The 20,764-nt window shown below is 38.0% G+C and overlaps 1 protein-coding gene across 3 annotated transcripts in view; it reads right to left on the bottom strand.

Moving 5' to 3' along the window:
* Positions 1-1,510: 1,510 nt before the first annotated feature.
* Positions 1,511-20,764, bottom strand: part of LOC145498420 (ATP-dependent translocase ABCB1-like) — a 29,657-nt gene continuing 10,403 nt past the window's right edge. Inside the window, exons 4-27 of one of the 3 annotated variants that reach the window (XM_081478349.1) lie at positions 19,892-20,063; positions 19,096-19,220; positions 17,892-18,008; positions 17,173-17,227; positions 16,022-16,135; positions 15,420-15,536; positions 14,690-14,815; positions 14,112-14,315; positions 13,757-13,927; positions 13,254-13,415; positions 12,731-12,800; positions 12,321-12,508; positions 11,651-11,827; positions 11,140-11,244; positions 10,243-10,320; positions 9,883-9,966; positions 9,543-9,752; positions 8,941-9,041; positions 8,197-8,337; positions 7,546-7,702; positions 6,308-6,505; positions 5,651-5,857; positions 5,161-5,307; positions 1,511-4,795 (exon numbers count right to left, since the gene is read on the bottom strand). In XM_081478349.1, coding sequence (XP_081334475.1) covers positions 4,589-4,795; positions 5,161-5,307; positions 5,651-5,857; positions 6,308-6,505; positions 7,546-7,702; positions 8,197-8,337; positions 8,941-9,041; positions 9,543-9,752; positions 9,883-9,966; positions 10,243-10,320; positions 11,140-11,244; positions 11,651-11,827; positions 12,321-12,508; positions 12,731-12,800; positions 13,254-13,415; positions 13,757-13,927; positions 14,112-14,315; positions 14,690-14,815; positions 15,420-15,536; positions 16,022-16,135; positions 17,173-17,227; positions 17,892-18,008; positions 19,096-19,220; positions 19,892-20,063 — 3,433 coding nt within the window. In that variant the 3' untranslated portion in view covers positions 1,511-4,588. Of the gene's footprint in view, positions 4,796-5,160; positions 5,308-5,650; positions 5,858-6,307; positions 6,506-7,545; positions 7,703-8,196; positions 8,338-8,940; positions 9,042-9,542; positions 9,753-9,882; positions 9,967-10,242; positions 10,321-11,139; positions 11,245-11,650; positions 11,834-12,320; positions 12,509-12,730; positions 12,801-13,253; positions 13,416-13,756; positions 13,928-14,111; positions 14,316-14,689; positions 14,816-15,419; positions 15,537-16,021; positions 16,136-17,172; positions 17,228-17,891; positions 18,009-19,095; positions 19,221-19,891; positions 20,064-20,764 lie in introns of all 3 variants that reach the window. The other 2 variants (XM_081478347.1, XM_081478348.1) reach the window with 2 other exon arrangements.

Here is a 20,764-nt window from a genome sequence, read left to right as displayed (position 1 = left end):
CGTACTTGTCTCGTTGATCAACATAGTTTTACCACTGGCAATTCGCATATTTATGTGATTGGTATAGTCCGCCATATTGGAATAGCCGACAATTTCCGAAAACTGCTCAACTCGGAAACTCGCTCCTAGTACTCCTCGGTTGTCCTTCTGAGCGGTAGGATTTAGGCACAACCCTTGGATCAGATAGCACGAAAATGCGTTGACAAGCTATTTTGGAAACAATAAGTTACGACATCACTGAAATAGGGAACCCCCGTCCCCCCCCCCCCCGACAATGTTGGAAACGAGCAATGACGAATTCATCACGATAAACATCATTGAATCGGGGGGAGGGGGCCGAACTGATAAATTTCCCCAACAGAACTGGGCAAGCGTGCAAGACTCTTGCCGGGATTGTACGTAGTTTCGTTTAAAAAAAAAACCGACATGTTGCTTCTAAATGTGTAAAACGAGTGTCAAACGAGGCTTTTGATCGACATAAAATAAAGTTAAGGGATTCATGTAAAGATTTTCAGCTGATCTTTCCGACGAAAAGCGTCACGAAAGCGAAAGACACTGTAGCCAGAGGAAATTCTTATTACAATTGTTGTGTGACGTTGTTTCAGTGGGATAGTGTTTACATACCGACACTTGGATAACATTGAACCATCCAACGCGCATTTCTCGCAGGTTTCTTGACACTTCTCAGCTTTTTGCACAAGCAGACGCTGAGGAAGGAAACGCTACTGTCGGAAAGTAAAAATCTCGGCATACCCTTATAATATTGAAAACATTGCTTCATTATAGTATTTATAGAATCGAAACAGAAAAAAGTTGCCCCTGCAAGCAAATATCGTTGCTTGCTTTGCAATTTTTCTCGTTATATTTAAAGCCCTTTTCGCATTTGTTTCTAAACGATTCCTAATTAACACATTTCCTTCGAAAATGTTAGAAATATATGTAGAGTGTGCATGTGACAATCATGATTAGTGCGTGACAATCATTATTAGCGCGTGACGATAATGCAATTGTTTAGCGCTACATTTGATATTCAAGATGATCTTAGCAGTGACGTAAACCCGATTTCCTTAGCAACCTTATCGAGTGTGTGTTATAAAAAAAACGGGGGGGGGGAGGGAAGAGCTTTCCTTTGCATTTGTGATCAGTGACTAAGACTTTGAGACATAGGGAGTGATTTAGTTGTGACCATTAAAATATATTACGAGATCGAGAATGACTAGTGTTGATATCAACGTTTCCAACAGAAACTTTGTTTTAAGTTTGTAACGCTTGATACAAATCTATTACTGTGAAGGTCTGGTTTCACTAATTTGTGCGAATACAAATCAGAAATCATCCCTTTGCAAGGTTCCTCTGTAGAGGGCGACAGGATAAACCAATCAAAAATGCACATTTGGCAATTCATACCATTAGATTCTATTCCGCATACAGGTAACACATCTATTACCTTCAGCAATATGGATACTTCTTTTTCGACGAACTACATACAAACTGAACAACAAGAAACGATATTCAAACGTTTATTTTTATTCCATGTTATATCGGAATCAATTCAACTCGTACACAGGATTATGACATACGAAACAGAAAACTGGAGACCTCAACATTACAGGTCATGGAAATGTCCAAGACGATATTAAACATAATTTTGGGCCATGTTTAACGAACAATTTGTGTCAGACATAATCAACAATCAGTTAGTAAGCAATTTATATTTTTCGTTTTGTCTGCACACTCAATACTGTGAAATATACTCCTTTCCATCAACACACAAGATAGCTGTCCAGGGGGGTGAGGGAGGAGAGGCAGGGGGGGAGGGAGGGCCAAGAGGTGGCAGAGATGTTAACTGGAACCTGCAAGCAACTCAGACTTTCGATGTCTGAGATTTGGCCATTAACCAATAATGTTTAACTGCTTAACCAACCCTTCTCTATGAACCTCTTGCAAGCTACTTAAAGGAGCTCAGTCATGATATTTTGGCCCAGCCTGCGTTGCTCGGCGGTTTAAGCTATTTTTTAGGCAATTTGAGCGCGAGCTCATAAAGCGGCGAAGCCGCGAGGAACAGTAGTTTCTATCCCAGGCTCTTCGCGGCTTCGCCGCTTTCTTGGCGCGCTAAAATTGCTAAACCGCCAAGCTACGCAGCTAATGTTGGCCGAGTACAAAGTTACCTTTATATTGACGGAAACCTGAAAATAATAGTTAACTAAGATAAAAAAAAAAAAAAAAAAAAAAAAAAAAATAATAATAATAATAATAATAATAATAATAATAATAATAATAATAATAAAAAAAAAAACAGCAATGAGATAATAATAAACCATAAAGGTACAAGGATGGTTTAGAATGGACAAGATTGACACGGATTACGCAATTATTAGGCTAAACTTTTCCAAGATTCGCAAACCGTGACTTAGCTCCTTTGATAGCCTACGAGCAGGATCTTCGCTAAGGGATGAAGTAACACTGGCTCATCTGGTACATGCTATCTCATGTGATCTCTATTATGACCTGATTTGAAAAGGTTAATTGTCCAATACTAATACATACTGACTATCAATTGGTTAATACACTCTACTATACGCATGAAATGAAATAACTTTCCCTTCAGTAGAAATGACGTGGTTGAAATCAAAACTGGTCACAATTTTTTGAATTCTATGAGACTGCCGCATTAAAACGGCCTTGTGCGTGATTTAGCCGACAAACCCGAATCGAGCACGTATATTCTAGACCGACTAGACCAGGAGTAAATATAAACTGTGAATTTCTTTATCTGACTGGGAAGAGAGAAAAATGATAGCTTATGGCTGTCAACCGAATATTAGAACTACGGGGAATAAATTATTTCATTTCACAAGTCTTAAACCTTCAAAGCCTTCAAACAACTATCTGTAAATAAAACGAAGATAACATATTTTAAAAAAACATTTTGTTTGGATTATACATACGCTACACAAATATGAAGGGGTTTTTAAAAATATAAATAACTAAACATGCTGGTTAAAACCGAAATGAAGCAAACATTTCACCGAAGCTTTTCATGCATTTCATATTTGTCCAATATTGCCGTTGTTTTAACAAAACGTATCGGGATAATCGATACAAGTCTTTTTACGAAAGTAAACTGTTGGTCAACATCTCACACCAAATGCTAGGCCGTCGCCAACTCCTAGTTGTCATAGAGCGCTACCTACAAAGACTTTCATGCCAATTACTCATATTGTTACGGCGATTTCCATATTCCAGTATGCCACTCTAACAACAAAATAATGCCATAAAAACAATGTACGGTAACGTAAGCGCTCAACTCTTTCAGAAGTTAGATTTATTTTCGATGGCCCCATAGTAGATTCCGAGGTAACGCTTTCTAAATGGCCAACAGGTTTACCTCCTGCTGCTCGCTGGGATTCTAAACATGTTGTGTTTATTTGAGACTTGCGTTTCAGATGTTTGCTGTGTTTGAGTGGCATGCCTGGAAACTAGCTTTGATTTAAGAGTATGACCACTATATTCAGATTCAATATGAAGTAGAATTATTGATAAAAGGTACAAATACGGTACTTGAACAAGTATCTACAATAAAAGCATAACTTAAACAAGATGGATATAAAGAGTTCAACTGAAATTAGACTTGTAGGTCCAAAGCAAAACAATTATCCGAAGATTTCCTCTTCAGATTTGTCAAAATTATTGGTGATAAATAAAATAAAATAACAAAATAAGTACCTGTTACTAATCGAGTTCGAAGTCCGTGTGCTGTTAGCACGTTTAAATACATGTCGTCAAAATTATTGGTGAAAGAAACGTTTTAGTGTTCAATAACCATAAACAAGACATGGGTATAAAAGCTGCTGCGAATTTGAGCGGTCCATACTCAAGGATAAGACCCGTTAAATTAACCCACCATAGCGCTCGCAGCGCACGCGGTAACCGAGATATCATAAAATAGGGTAATATTAGTGATAGTAAATGGACCGAGTGGAGTGCAGTTCAGGGGGATATCGCTTAAGTCACTTCAAAAACATACTTAGACAGCCAATTAGTGGGACGCCGATCACGTCACAAATTGGTGTGCGAAGAACCAATGACCATCAAGAATTTTGTTATAGATACGATTAACGTGTTTTACAAACACTTACAATTACGAAAGTAACGTCAACATCTCAAAACAAATGCAATGGCAGATGAGATGATCTGCTAATACTTGATATTTAACATAAATCATGATATGTGTTGCTACCAACATGTCTACAAAAGAATTTGCCTTTATGCCAGTCTCATATCGATGAGGCCTAAAAAAAACAATCTACTGTAAAAATGATTACAAATGATAAAAACACAAACAATTCATACGACCTTCATTACTTTTTTTCAGTCAGGCGTATTTTCGTACAACTTTCAGTGCTTACATCGTGTGTAGGAGAGTTCTGTGTAAGTGTTATCTTGAATCAGTACATGACAAAAGAGATATCTGGTCCACGGAATCCACAACTGGGCTTCAGTTCACTGTGGCATAGAACTGAACGCCAACTCACCATTTATGCCTCGCGTTATAACTTGGTTATAACGTGCAACAACTTTATGACAGTTAGTTGTTTGGGACCTGCATTTGTGCCGTGACGAGAGCGTAGTAAAATCCCTTAAGAGCCAACAGCTCTTGATGTGTGCCTTGCTCTGCCACGCGCCCGTGATGAATGACGGCTATGATGTCAGCGTTCTGCACCGTGGACAATCGATGTGCGATAATGATGGCTGTACGTCCCTCACTAGCGGCGTCCAAAGCTTGCTGGACAACCTGTCAATAATAAATGAACCAGATATAACTAACGCTCTCCACTGATATCGTGCCAATCTGTTTATAGACGAAACTTTAACGAGGTGTGATTTTAGATCAGGTCATTGCTGCAAATTCAATTCTTTGCTATCCTGTGCTTTCTTGGCGAAACTGAGATCTCTTCGCGATTTGCCGGGAGTTCTTATCGCGACTGAAAACTTCTGGAATTAAAATTCTTTTTCTTGTGGTAATCCAAACCATTATTTAAGATTATTTGGAAAAAAATTGAAAAGCGGAGGGCACCACTACAAAGTGGTTCTGCACATAGCATAAAAATCCAAACTGGTTCTATTTAAAAATATCAAGCATAAACTCTCGCGTTTTACCTTTTCACTTTCTGTATCCAAAGCAGAAGTAGCCTCATCTAGAAGCAGGATTCGTGGATTGCGGATCAACGCTCTGGCGATGGCTACTCTTTGCTTCTGTCCTCCTGAGATCAGAGTTCCTTTGTCCCCTACCAGAGTATCATAACCCTGCAAACAACGCCACGACTGTGAGAGATGCTGAGAAGCTGTTTAGAGTTATTTACGCCTCTTTATAAGTCTTGAAGAATATTCTAGGCAAGTTATTGACATCGAAAAAGGACTTGGTGTACGACTTCCGTTGGTGTACATCAACATAGGGGGTTCAGCAAAGGGAGAAGCCCATCACTGCGAGACATTGAGTGTAAGGTCTACAAGCTTGAAAAAGACTTCTAAATTGTACATGTATAATAAAGAAGGAGTGGTAATCTGGAAACTGATCTTGAGCTAAAAAGACTTCCATTCCATTGTTACAATCTTAGAACAAGCTAAAACGTCGAGTCAGTAATCTTACCATAGGAAGAGAATTAATGAAGCTGTGTATATTTGCGGCTTTTGCTGCTGCTTCTATCTCATCCCTGCTTACTTCACGCGAGTTATCGCCATACGCGATGTTTTCAGCGATGCTACAGCCAAACAAAACAGGCTCCTGTGACACAATACCAATATGCGAGCGGAGCCACTGTATGTTCAGAGTTCGAACGTTACAACCATCGACGGCCTGGAAACAAAAATATAATCATGAGAAACCCGTAATAAGCCTGACTTTTTCTTCGGCAGCAATATGTACAGAAGGTTAGCATCAAAGCCATTTATTTTTTTGCTTTGTCTCTCGAGAGAAGCTGAGACTAACGCTTTAGAAATCCGGACCCTATAAGAAGAAGAACCAGCTATCGTTACGGTCCGCAAGCTAAGACTAATTCTTTATTCTCCTAACTAAAGGCCCAACATTTTTCAACGTCAGATCTGAGAATTTGCTAGTACATCAATTGTATTCCTGTAAACAAGTCCGAGTAGTAAAATGAGATTTCCTGATCAAAAGGAAAGTAAACAACAAACAATACATTTGGTTTTATTAACAAACTAGATTTCAACTCAACGATTACTGTACTGTTCGGATCGTTCTTCGACAAGAATATTCATTCTCCTGGTATCTACTTAGTCTACTTACCACTTCTCCGTCCTCGGCATCATAAAATCTCTCCAAGAGAGAAACCACTGTACTTTTACCGCAGCCGCTTGAGCCAACAAGAGCAAGTTTCTGTCCTTTCTGGACAGTGAGAGTGACTCCACGTAAAACCTTGACGTTTGGGCGTGTTGGATAGCGGAAACGAACACTGCGTAACTGCACTGTTCCTGTCACAGAAGCCTACACAAACCAAACGGCAAATAAAGATTTAATTTTGAAGTCTACAAAAGTTGTGCATAGATACTAATGGGTTCGTACGTAACGGCTTCCATGCTGATGAATGGTCGACAAGGCATATATCTTTGGGACTTGGCGAATGATTACTGTACATGGTGAATAAGAAAAGCGAGTTGTTTGCCACAGGAATGGAGAAATTGCCTCCACAAGCTCTTTTGGAATAAATCCTAACTCCAAGAACTAACTAGAATAATACATAGTACTAGAGTTGCACGTTCACACACTAACATTTCATAGTAAATGGTTTGAACCCAGGAGTATCAGTAGATTGTCTTGCGTGATCGTCCTGGTGAGGGTAGTTATAATATGTTATAAGTCTGGTCCGATGAAAATAACTCGAATCGAAACTTACTAGAAACTTACACACGAGCCTTTCAGCCAACACCATCATGGCTAAACTGACCAATCACTTTCAACGGACCAGACTTGTAACATCACCGACTGACAAACACTATTCACTTGACTCTGAAGATGACTTCCGCTCAGGTTGTCGAAACGTCAGTCACCAACATTGCAACAGTTCTTTTCAGAACTACCCTCACCCGGACGATCACACCATACGAACTACACAAGGATTTCTCCACAAAATTATATGTACAGCATAAAAACAATCCACATAAAAGTACTCGGAGCTCAATAACTTTCATTTGAGTCATCACACACACTGGGGGTTTATCCACAAATTCTTATCGGGTTTAAAGCATGGAGAATGCCCTTTCAAGTACTGTAAAACCCGGGTTTATGTACCCACCGATGACCCATGAAACATGGTATTAGTGACAGTGTGTACGGGAAAATTATGATACGAGTACTAATCCATTTTAAAGCAGATAACCGAGCTTTTGGTGGGGTCCAAAGCACAGTGTCTGCAATAAGAACACAGTTGAACTGACGGAGTGGTGGTAATAAGGCAGCAATTCATTTTCTTCAGCAGTAGCTTCATAAAAATCAGTATAACCAACACAGATTGAGAATATTCTCACCGGTCGTAAACCATCTTCAGAGGAACTGTCAATTGCAGATTTACGGTCAAAGATTTTAAAGAGACGAGCAGCAGCGATCTTGGCCTTCTCGTAGTCTGGCGAGAGAGCGCTGACTTGACCAAGGACAAACCCTCCCATCATAATAGACAGCACAACCCTAACAAAAAACAAACAAACAAACCAACTCAACTCTTGTTATTACTCACGTCTGCAACGCTTAGAGTTGCTTGCAAAGCCAGAAGTAAAACATCACGTCACTACTTTGACTGCCTCGCACCACAAAGCAAACTGAAATGCCAAGATATTCCGCCGAGGTAAATTTGGCTCACACAAGCGTTGTAGAAATACAGTTAAATATGCGCCCTGCAGATCTGTGGTAATTTAGAAGACGGCATAGTTCAGTGAAGTGTAAGATCTTTAGAATCAGTTATAACAAGGCAGAACACAGCCTCGTGCTGACTTCTATCAACTGTGGATTTTGTTTACGGCTGGTAGAGATCTCCAACCCACATCTGACACCGAATTTTGTCTACTCGAGTACACCAAATATCGCGAAGCCGGGTTTGCGGTCATGATCAGGAACATGTTATATGTTTTACGTTTGACTTACAGAACATTTCATGGTTCAAGCAGTAGGTAGAAGATTCTTACTTAAAAACTTCCTCCATGGTCATTTCTCCCTCCTCCACGAGATATCCTCCATATCTAAAGGCTGCAGCGTTGGCGAAGAACATGAATGCCTCAGATAAACCAAATGAAGCTCCCTGCAAGTGAGCCTGTGTCAAGGCTTTTCTGTTAATCACAATGAAATTAGAAATTAGCAAGCTGTGATAATAAACACAAACGCACAACGTGCCTACCCACTGCGGTATAGAGGGGTTTGTAGTGGAATTGTTATTTTAAATAACTACCCATTAACGAGTAGATTAAAAATGTTGCCTTTTCATTAATTATGTACAAAAAGACAAATTGAGATTATAGGATGGCATTCATTCTGTTTGCCAAGAACATGATATGTTTTGAAGCGTTTGCTAGGGATAACATGCTACGTTACGGTCGCCAGTGGTGCCTTATAAACCCAAGCTTTCCCCCAGTAACATGCTGTAACAGCTGCTGCAAAATTTGGTATGAACATCAGTGACACACTCGGCTACCAACTTGTGTGCCACTTTCTTACCACATTTTGACGTCATCTGTGGTCTACTACTGAACCGAGGCGCACGGTAACATGAAATCTATTTGTTAAGGTGAGAACTTAAATTGAAGAAACATATTACTCCAGAGAATGTGATGAGATTCTAGTGAAAGGTAAGTTACGAACCTAGATCTCAGAGTAAACTTAGTAACAACTTTTGATACAGTGTACATTATTGTACAACCAACAGAGTTTCTTACTTATATGGTTTCTTTATAGCCTGGGAGTAGGCGTTGTAGAAAGTGTTTTCTCTTCCCAGGGATGCCACAGTTCGGATATTCTCTATTGTTTCAACTGCAATCTGTTGAGACAAAATCATATAATATATAATAGTACAATAAATTAAAACATTTTCTATAATTGTGGCTTCTGCTTTCGACCAAATTTCAGCTCTTTCTGGGAATTTCGCGTCTGAATAATAAACGATTGCCTCAATGATTGCCTAAGGAATTTTTCGAGTCATTTCTTTTACGGTTTAAAGACATCTTATATTCTTGAAATCGTTCAGACTTTACTCGCAGACACCTTTGAACGCAACATCTCGATAATGCTGTAAGCTTTACTCCTTAATCATTTTCATGTTGTTTTGACAGTCGCTGTTTGAGACATTATATTAAAGGTTGCTTGAGCTATCTGGATGGCCGATAGGTCTTGGAAACTAGGAGTTAACGACGGAATATTGCGCCAAAATTGTTAAATAGAGTGATGTGTATGGAATCTTGTTCAAGGAGAGACGCATTTTCTTGCATGTTGTTTGAAAGGGAAATACTATTAACTAGAAGAAAATGTAACTAAATCTCACCTTGCCCGCCTGGACAAGCTCATCTTCACCATGAGCAGAAACCTTGCCTCCTGCGAACACTCTCATCTGAATTGCACTGGCAATTACTAGCAGTGGGATGAAAGCAAGAACCACGAGCGACAGTTTCCAGCCATTAATGAAGGCATACACGGTGCAAGCAATGACTGTACTCAAAGACATTGCAATTGTGCCAAGACGAGTGCCTGCAGCCTGAGAAAAAAAGTGTGCAACTTAATGGAACTCTATGCTCTACAGAGCAGGGTCAAAGGTGCAATCAAATATTTACTGTAAACAGTGAAAATAAATTCAACATTATAACAGTGTAATCATGTGTAGTTACCCCTTGCACAGCTGAGGCGTGTGTTCCAAGTGCTGTAGTCAGTGCTCCAGTGCTGTGAAGTGGATCATCAAAGTATCCCATATCCTGTGAAACAATGACAAGTTTGATAAGTTTTTCTTAACTTGTGTCTTTTCTCTCAGTTTAATACAGTACATGAGAAGATTTGAAAACACGAAACAAGTGATAAAACAAGTATACTGCAACTGTCGATGATTGCTGCAGTAATTGATCATTCAATAACCCAATTTTATATAATTCTCAAATCGTCCTTCAAATCTTCTTTTCGCTTCTTTCATCATGAGACCTGCCGTCTCACAGAAATCATTTCAAGTTTTATCGCCAGTTTCCTTCACTACTGACCTGTCTTAAGATACTATGAAATGCAACTTTCCTCAGCCGCAAGGTCAAAAGTTCACCAGACTTGGCAAATGCTGAACTCTGAAAAAAAAAATGCAAATTATTTATCATAGCAAATCAGGGGGCTCGGTTTTAGGGCCTGGTATCGCTAACAAACTTGCGTGCTGATACTTAGCTATTATTAACCGAGCAGGAGGTCTGTATGGGTGAATCTTGACCGAGGTCGTTAGTACAGCCTCACTGCGTTCGGTCTGTACATACTACTTCGGTCTGTACATAGCAAGCTCGGTTAAATAATAAGATGCTTATTATATGGCAAACAAGGAAAATTCAATTCGTTCAATGAATCTACTTTTTACAAGCTGACATTTTGCCTGCAAACAGCAATCTGTCACAGTTTGTTCGTCCTCAATACTTTTTTATTCTCATCAGGTTTGTTAGCACTTCCATAAATGTGAATATTTCCTGGAACTAATAATTTTAGAAGAAAAACGTCATTCAATATTTTTTTGTATTCTAGTTTGCCCCTTTTTCACCGCAAAATGTAACCGGTCTATATAGGAAAATCTAGACCGCGGTCAATAGGGCATTTTCACTCAGCAGTGGCCAGCATTCATGCAAATTTATGGAACTAAAGGAAGTGTTTACAACGGAAAAGAGTTCAACTCACAAAGGACTGCTTTTGGACACCAACATGACTGCCGTCTTATTGTTTTGGGACACCACTATGGCTGCCGTGACGTTATGGAAAAACACGCTATATAATACGATTTTGTTCACTTTGTAGTTCTAACTACAAAGTGAGTGTCTCACAAACAGGAGAAGGTACGTTGTGAAGCATCACCTCACACTTTTTTTAATCAAAAATATTATACTTAAACAAATGAATCCTAAATTTACCTGGATAATATTTGCCACAAAACTCACAACACCGATAACAAGAAACATAATTGACCAGAATTCAGATTCCTTTTTCATCTCATCTTTATCAGTCCCAGCGAACACCTAAAAAACAGAAAGTGGAGAAGGAATTCTGTTAATTGAGGTACATTAATCTATTGAAACTGTAAAAACACAGCACCCAGTAACAAGACTGTTTTAGGAGTGCTTCCGAGTTGTGACTATGCATATTAAATTTAACTGGACGAGAAACAGACAACTCTTAATCAAAAATAGAAAAATTGGACTGTTCTATGCAAAGTCCAACGCCAAAAAATACCGTGGTACATCATAAAGCCAGCTTGTGCAAAACAACTGCATGTATACAACCAATGTACAATACATGACCAGAATTTTACACATGTAGATCTACCTAATAATAGCTTAATAAAAACTAAGCTCTTCTTAACCAAAATATCACACCAAGACTGGTTGCCTTCCTAATGAAAGTGAACTTAATTTTGTTACTTACTGCAAGAATTTCTGACAGAACCAAGGCAAAAGCAAACGGAAATAGTCCATTTATGGCACCAGCAATACTTCCGATGGTCAAGTACGGCCATTCAGACAGGTTCATCTTTATGATGCGGAACACAGAGGCAGGTTGAACTTCTTCCTCTACAATCTGCTCCTTGTCGTCCTTGTCTTTCTTGTCCTAAGGGAAACAGCAAGTTAACAGACCATGATTTGCCATACCAACGACTCTGCAGAACATTTCCCTTCAAATATGGTAGAACATTATTTCATATTGATAATCTCAGTAATGAAGCTAAAAAATGTGATTTAGGTTGCTCCCCTTTCTATTACACAATTAGATTATGAGATTGAGATTTCTATTTTTCTATTTCTATCGGTCCAATTACTACTACAAACTATCAGTTCTTCCACTGGCTTATTCAGTGCTGTGTTGCCTGGTGTTGCCGTGGATACCCTCCAAATGCTTGACTCATATCTCAAAACTCTATCCACTTTACAGGCAAATCTAACCATTAGCACGAGGTGAAATTTGTTGCCCAAATCAACAAAATACTCAAGAGGTTGACTGGTCAACCAATCAAACAATTAATTAATTAATTAATTAATCAATCAATCAACCAATTAATCAATCAGCAGTCACTCATTTGTTCAGTTAGTCAGTTAACACTACGTTCATGTACCTCACCAGCCTTGCCAGATTTGGGCCTTTCTGTAAAGGAACTCCCCCTTCTTTTGGCTGATAATCTGCGAGATGCTCTGGTGGACAGCTTCCTTTCAAACTCTGTACCTTCATGTTCACTGTCACTTGACATGTGTGACATACTTCGCATAAAGTTCACTGCTGCTGCGGACTCTGAAAACCAAAAAAAGAAGGACATAAGTTGAGCACTGACTGTAGACAAGTTTATAAAATCGCTGTGAACTGATTTTACCTCTGCTTTCTATTCAAAGGTTGCATTACAAACTCAAGGCGTTTTCTATAGCTTAAGGGTATCTTAAATCAATGGTAAACCTTTAGAGTCAAACCTATTAAGCTGGCATTGCACTAGAGCAGGATGACATAGAGTCGTGCTACCTTTCTCCTCAACGTCCTCTGTCTCATCATTGTCATCATCAATCTCCAAATCTTCTTCCTCTTCAAAAGTCTACACAAAAATATTAACAACAGATTAATATACTGTCTAAAGTAGAAAAGAAATGTTTAAGTATAGTATTTTTTCTGATCTGCTACAGAATTCATGAGAAAGGGAAACAATAATCCGAAAAAGTGAGTGAGTACATGTACTTCAAACAAAAAGTATAGATGTAGTATGTAAGCAAAGTAGCAGATGAGCAAACAAACAAGCAAACATGAAAGCAAGTAAGAGAGCAAGAAACATGAGCAACCAAGAAGAACGCAAACACAAATGGCCTGCTGCTACTCTTCAAGAACCAACAAGGCAAATCCTCTACCTAAATGTGACACCCTCCTTTACAAAATTATAGCTTAATCAAAATAGAAGCTGTGTTTTGATTATCAACAAAATTACTATCGTTATTATAACAAAGATGGTATAATTCTGAGATAAAAAAATTTGTTGTAGATTAACTAACTGTACCTGTAGTGTAACCAGCTGGTGATAGACGCCATCAGTCTGCATAAGTTCATCGTGAGTTCCTTTCTCAACCACCACACCATCCTGCACAGCTGCAATAACATCAGCATTCTGGACTGTCGACAAACGATGAGCAATCACAATGGTGGTGCGACCCTGGCGAGCCTAAAAAAAAGAATTAAAAATGATACTCTTAACAATCTCTATCATCATAGGCCTGCAATGCGTGCAGAGAGCTAGTTACTTAGGCTCTATCATCATAGGCCTGCAATGCGTGCAGAGAGCTAGATACTAATTAAAAGCCTCTTTTTAAATGGCATTCAATGTAAACCAATAGTTACACTTGAAAGTGGCACAACATTGTTATCACTGACTAAATACACAAATTACATGTACATGTACATGTATCACAACAAACTACTAGGAACTGAAAAATCTACCAACTGATAACATGTACAGTTGGAACAATAACAAAAGGACTGATTAACTGCAGATAAATAACTCACTTTATCCAAAGCAGCCTGTACAATTGATTCACTTTCACTGTCCAGTGCTGAAGTTGCTTCATCCAGCAACAGTATCCTGGGATCTTTCACAAGAGCTCGCGCAATGGCAATCCGCTGCTTCTGTCCTCCACTGAGCTGAGTCCCACGTTCACCAACAAGAGTATCATAGCCCTACAAGATCAGGGAAAACAATATATAAAAAAAACTATCTTACAAAATCAAAATAATTGTTATTTCAAGCTTTGCAAAAATCCTTGTAAATTAAAAATAGTGACATCATTATGTTAAGGGAATATGCTGTTTAAAACCTGCCATTTTCATCATGCAGTTGAATACCAAAAAGGAATCCACTCACTTGAGGAAGTCTCATGATAAAATCATGAGCATTTGCCTCTTTTGTTGCCTTTTCAATGTCCTCCTGTGTCACACCATCTTTTCCATACCGGATATTCTCTGCTATTGTAGTGGCAAAAAGAACGGGCTCTTGACTCACAACACCGATGTGTTCACGCAACCACTTCAAGTTCAGACTACGAATGTCACGGCCATCAACAAGCACCTTCACACACAAAAAAAGAAAGATATATTAACACTGTGTTCAGTATGCATGCATGGGTAGTGGAACAATAACTTAAAAGTGATAAACAGGCTCTTTGTGTCCTGTTCTTGGGCAGGACAATTGCCCTTTTGCTATGCTTTTCTTTCAGCCAAGTTTCACAAAGTACTGCTAAAACATGGCCAGCCTGCCTACTTAATCAAAGTACATGATATTTGCTTTAACTAGATTTTAAAACACAAATTATAACTATGTTCATACTGTACACCTCCTTAATTGCTCACTGACTGTGTTCTTATTTCATAAGTGGGGTTAAATAATTCTAGCAAAATCTTACTGTAGTTACAGTTTAGAGTCAACATTATCAAAGGTCTTACCTGGCCATTATTGGGATCATAAAATCGCTGTAGAAGTTTGACAACTGTACTCTTCCCACAGCCACTCTCACCCACTAAGGCAACAGTCAAGCCACTGTCAATACTCAAGCTCAAACCATTCAAAATCTGAGAGAAAAACCAACATTTTCATTCACAAATTGCTGTTAATTTCCCACAATGCCAATATACGATCTATGTACGATGCCAAACACTGACAGGCAATTGCAAGAATTTACAGTCATCTCAAAAAATGGAAAATGTGATCTCCAAGTTGTCGGTCCACTGGACTTAGATCAAGTTGTCTGGGTTCATGCCCTTGCCAGGGTACAAATGTGTTGTGGTATCAGGCAAGTTACAAAACTTCCACTTCAGCTCTCTCCAGCTGGGCCCCTGCATAAATCGCTATCCAGTGGATAAGTGTTAACAGAGCAAACCACACTATTCACTGGATAGTGATTTATCTGTTGGACAGCTTTGTCCACCATTTGAACAACCTGGGCCAGGTTGATAAATGGGTACCAGTAACTTTAACACTGGAGGTAACCCTAGAATTGCTTCTGAGAGGGTGGGGTGGTGGGGGGGGGGGGGGGCATGGCAGGGGTAAGAAGTACTCCTTGTCTCTTAATTCATACTAATAAAACCTGAGAGAAGTTCCACTCTGATGGGTAAATAAGTTTGTAATGTAAATTTTACTTTTAACAGTAATTCTTTACATTAACTTAATAGGTACCTTAATGTCTGGTCTTGATGGATAAAAGAACTCAATGTTGCTGAAGCTGACATTTCCTTTAAATGAACTATCATCAAGCACTTCACCCTCGGTAGAACTTGAGTCAATTGGAGGAACCTAAAAAACAGAAATAAGGCTGAGTACTCATACTTTAGTAAGGCCATCTTCTGTGGAAAGGCACTGTGGATCAGAGGCTGGAGTTAACTTCAGAGTTAGATTAATAAGCTTAGTTAATTCCAAAAGCGACCAAACATAAAGGAATTACAAAAAAAATATTATTGTCACTTAAGTGGTAGCAGCCCAATTCTACTGGAAGTCACTATTGAGAGCCAATCAACTACAGTAAAATTGTTTAAATTATCCCATAAATCGGGAAACATGCAATTAAGACCACAATCTCCTTCAGCCATTTGAGGTCAGGAAATTATCGTTTATTTGTCATTATTTTCTTCTGCTAAAAACTGGAAAAATTGCCAGTTTCACAGTTAAACAGTCTTCAAACCATAGCATGTTGAAAGATGGTATGCACGTAACACTGAAACCGGGTGTTGCATGTTTACTGAAAGTAACCAGGCAAAAGAACAGGTGATTAAATTAATTACCCTGTCAATCACAAGGAACACTTGATATGCTGCCCCTTGGGCTGTTGCTATGTCTGCAAAGGTGGGACCAGCCTGACCCAGCTGCATGGCACCGAACATAACTGAAAAAAATACCTGAGGAAGAATATTATTAAAAACAGCCATCAGATAAATTGCAGACACGAATGAAAAGAATTTTCATAAACATCATCAACGTCATCATCATCATTAGTTAGATCATAATTATGCCCAGCGTGATCAATCGATGAAACCGATAATCGATAACAATCGATGGCAATCGATATCGATCGATAACAATTAATCGATTGATATCGGAAATCAATGACCAATCAATGGCCAAAAAATTTGTGTTTTTTAATTGCCATCGATTGTCATCGATTGTCATCAATTGTCATCGATTACCATATCTTTTGGGGAGGTAAAAAAATGATTTGACAGGAGAAATACGGTGACATGTAATTGTGAAGATCATTGTTACCATCAACAACAGTAACAATAACTTTATTGATCTCTCTAAATGCGGGTATAATGCAAGAAAATTAACATTGTTAACACAAACTAAACTGGGATGAAAATGTTCATACTCTTTCAAGTTACAACAGAAACCTACGGTTTAAAGTTTTCTGGTTACTGGCAGTCCATGGGAAGAAAATGCTCATTGCCATCGTACAAAAATGAAACAAGATACTTGCGAACATGAAGCTTGCAAATAACAATCTCAAGATGCGAGACAATCGATGGCAATCGATGACATTTGAGGACTCGAGCTTGTGATTATCGATTGGTCATCGATTGGCTGATAGCAATCCATGACAATTAACTAATTGTTATTGATTGATATCGATTGATCGATTGGTTTCCGATGATCGATTGTCATCGATTGATCACACCGGGAATTATGATAGCGTCTTGATTAAGCTCTGTTCATAGCTTGGTCAAGTACACGCAATTTAGGTCACATTTAGATCTACTAGAATGACTTGGTGGATCAAATCAGAGAAATTAATTCATACAGCAAAAATAGCCATTCAGAAGAATGTTACAACAAACTTTTCAAAAAGAAGAGAATAAGTACAATGAAGGTATGGTTTTGATAAATTATGGGATATTTTAATAACTATTAATCTTTGTGCCAGGAATTTTATTCTTACAATGAGCAAGTCTCCACCAGACATTTCATCATCAATGATCAACTTTGCTCCATACCTACAGATCACAGTAGATAAAAGGAAGTTAATTAATATACATGAAAACTCAGTTAACCTCCCAGAACTTTAATTTGACTATTTTAAAATAGTTCATTACAGTAAAAACAGCTGCAAAATTAAGCAAGATAGTTCAAAACAGCAGATGCTTATTGAAGTGCACTATTTTGTTTTATGAATAAAATTGCACGGATAGAATCTGCTTGTACATTCAAGCATAGTGCACATGGTTGGTGGTCTTTTTTAATCATCATTTGTAGGTCATACTGTTGCTATGGTAACCTATTGTGTCACAAAAATGATAACAATGTGTTCACCAATGAGTGGGCAGTTTTTTCATACCATGACTGTAGCATCAAGTGATGAAGAGTGGTTATAACGACCCATCGAAATCTAAGTGATGGAAACTGTTTTGAGCCACCTTAAATGTTGCTGAGAGAATTACAACGTGGTGCAATAATTATAATTATAATTTCCGCCAGTTCCTTTCATTGAGTAAAAAACAGATTATTACAATAGTAATATTAGTCTTAAAATAAAGGTAAAGTCTGCTTACGAGCCAAGTGGCCCATCTCTGGCAGGAGCTTATCCCCGTTTCCAATATTATTCTTATACCTCGTAACATTATTAATAATATTTGCTGGATTATACAACAATAAACCTACCAAAAGGCCAAAGCATAGCTGCCAAACATGATTAACTGGAAGAAGCCCATACCAAGTCCTGACATTACACCTTTCTTGATGCCAAATGCCTGAGCATCTCCCAGATGTGATGAATATCTAGAGGAAACAATTAAAGATATTCATGCAGCTGTAGAAGAGAAACTGACTTCCTGAGAACTCTCCCACAGCATAGTAAGTTCTCAGTTGTTGCAAATGTTTAAAAAATAATTTAAGAAACTCTACAAATCAACACAATTTATGAGATACATGTAATTAAACTCAATTTACAGTTTGGCGATTAAAGGCACTGTAAATTTACTGGTAGCTCTGTGTACATGCATGTAAATAATTATTGAGTTTTACAATTCTAAAATTCATTCAATGCACGAATTCATAAAATCCAGTGTAATTACAAGAAAAACAATCATTTAGCTCCTCAACAATATTCACTTCTGGTTTCTTTAAATTCATGTTGCATGATCATTTTAGCAAATTTTTAGATCTGTAAAGCGCTGTTGAACCACCAGAAAACAGTGCTATATAATATTATTATACATTCAGCTCACTATCTCTTTTCTGATTGGTCGAAAGCGTACAGTAAATTTTCGAAATCAGCGCCTGTGACATCATCTCTGCAGATTATACAATAATCATGTCAAGGACACTCAAGGTCACGGGTAATCATGTCAAGTTCGCACGCTTTGTGTTGCTTGCCATCAGTGAAGAAAGCAAAAACATGACTTCCATTTTTTTCGTTCAATGTATAATAAAACAATTATTAGATTCAGTTTTTGTGATATCCAGAATAATCAAGGTCTCGGTAAGGGTTATCAGCCTCAGCCTTTGGCTTCAGCTGATAACCCTTACCCTACCTAACAAATTTCAGAATTAAAAATGTCTTTTGAGAACTTCTCTTGAGCAAAAACGTATGTAGCATGTTTCATAAGTTTTGAAAACTGTAGGAAACATTACAAAGAAAGCAATCAAAGAGCACACAATTGACATGCGAATCACGTGGGTGTCCCATTACAAAAAGTTCAAATTGGATACCTGTTATTGGACACCCACGTGATTGCACTCCGATTACATGGCAAATAGGCACACAGAGAACCAATCATGATCGAGAATTTCCTATTAGATATTATTATTATTAGTATTATTATCATCATCATAAACACAAGGATTCTGCTAGAGTGATTTCTACCTCTCAATTTCTTTCTTCTCTCCTCCAAATGCAGCCACAGTTCTTATTGACGATAGCACTTCTTCTGCTATGCTCCCAGCTTTGGCGTAGGCATCAAGTTCTTTGGTTGTAATTGAAGTCAACAACTACAACATTCAAAAGTCACACTGAGTGACTTTAAATCAGGTATTGTACTTGTACATGTGTCAAGTCATACAACTAATTTATTGGAACTAAACATCAATAAGCAAAAATTATTTTTGATTTTATAAAGCGATTTGTAACACAAATATAAAATTGTTACTGATTTTATCATCACAGTTTAATAATAACTATTATTTATGCACTGAACCCACTATCTATTTTTTGAGTGGCCGAAAACGTACAGTCAATTTTCAGCGTCTGTGACGTCATCTAGCTGCAGATTATACAATAATCATGTCAAGGACACTCACGGGTAATCATGTAATGTATGACCGCAGTGCATGATTTCTAAGAGTAATCATATCAAGTTTGCGCGCTTCGTGTTGCTTGCCGTCAGTGAAGAAGCCAAAACATAACTTCCATTCTTTTTTGCGTTCAATGTATAATAAAACAAATAGTAGATTCAGTTTTTGTGATAACCAGAATAATCAAGGTCTCAGTAAGGATTATTAACCTCAGCCTTCGGCTTCAGTTGATAACCCCTACCTTGACCTTGATTATTCTGGACACAGTAGTTATTATAATTTCTTTTATAAGATTTCATTATCTAATAATAACAGTTAACAGAGCACAGTGCACTGATTTGATATTTTCACTGGACTCTTGTGATTACCTTTCCCATTATTCCACCTGCTATAGCTATCAGTGGGCTTATAGCAATGATAACAAGGGTAAGCTTCCATCCATACACAAAACCCATGATAAATCCAACTAAAACTAATGTGAGGGACATGAGGAACATTCCAATTTTTTGACCAATGCCGTCATTTACTTTGTCGAGATCTCTGTGAAAAAATATAAATGGATCTTAATTAATTTCGTTTCCATAAATTATGGCTTAATTAAAGCAACTAATTAACTGTTAATTTTATCAATTTCAGACTCCCAGTTAGAAAATAAAATAATTTCTGACTATGAGTCTGCCATAAATGTTCAAGAAGATTTTATACGTCTTATAATTGAAGGGCTGTAGGTATATCTGCCTTACGTCGAATTTTAGGTTATCTTTTGCTCTTTTCGTTCTGAATTGCCAGAAAAGAATCTCAACACAAGTTTCTGTTCCATGTAACAAAGCAAATAAGTTTGTCTCAATTCAAGTTTTGAAAGTAATAATTTAATTGTCTTCACTTCAAAAATAAGGGAAAATGTTGATTTCACACCAACAGGCAACCTTAAAGATGCTTACCAGACCCCGAAAGCCATGAAATGTCCACTGAGCGAGATTGCAATGCATGCCGGGAAGCCATCCATTGCCATCACGCCAGCACATTTTAAAGAACTCACGTGTTGTGTTTCTCGTCACAATAACTGATGTAAACAACCTGATTCTCTGAGCTCTTTCCTATTTTCCTTTAATTCCTAAGAAGACAGCTAAGATACTGAGGGATTTGATTTTGACTTTGAACATTATAAACAGAAGCTACATTTATGTATCATACTGGCATAAGACACCATCATCTTTGCTCGAGAGAAAGCAATCTTGACC

This window comes from Orbicella franksi, chromosome 9 (assembly GCF_964199315.1).
Source record: "Orbicella franksi chromosome 9, jaOrbFran1.1, whole genome shotgun sequence".
NCBI lineage: Eukaryota > Metazoa > Cnidaria > Anthozoa > Scleractinia > Merulinidae > Orbicella > Orbicella franksi.
This window is presented reverse-complemented; position numbering and strand designations above follow the sequence as displayed.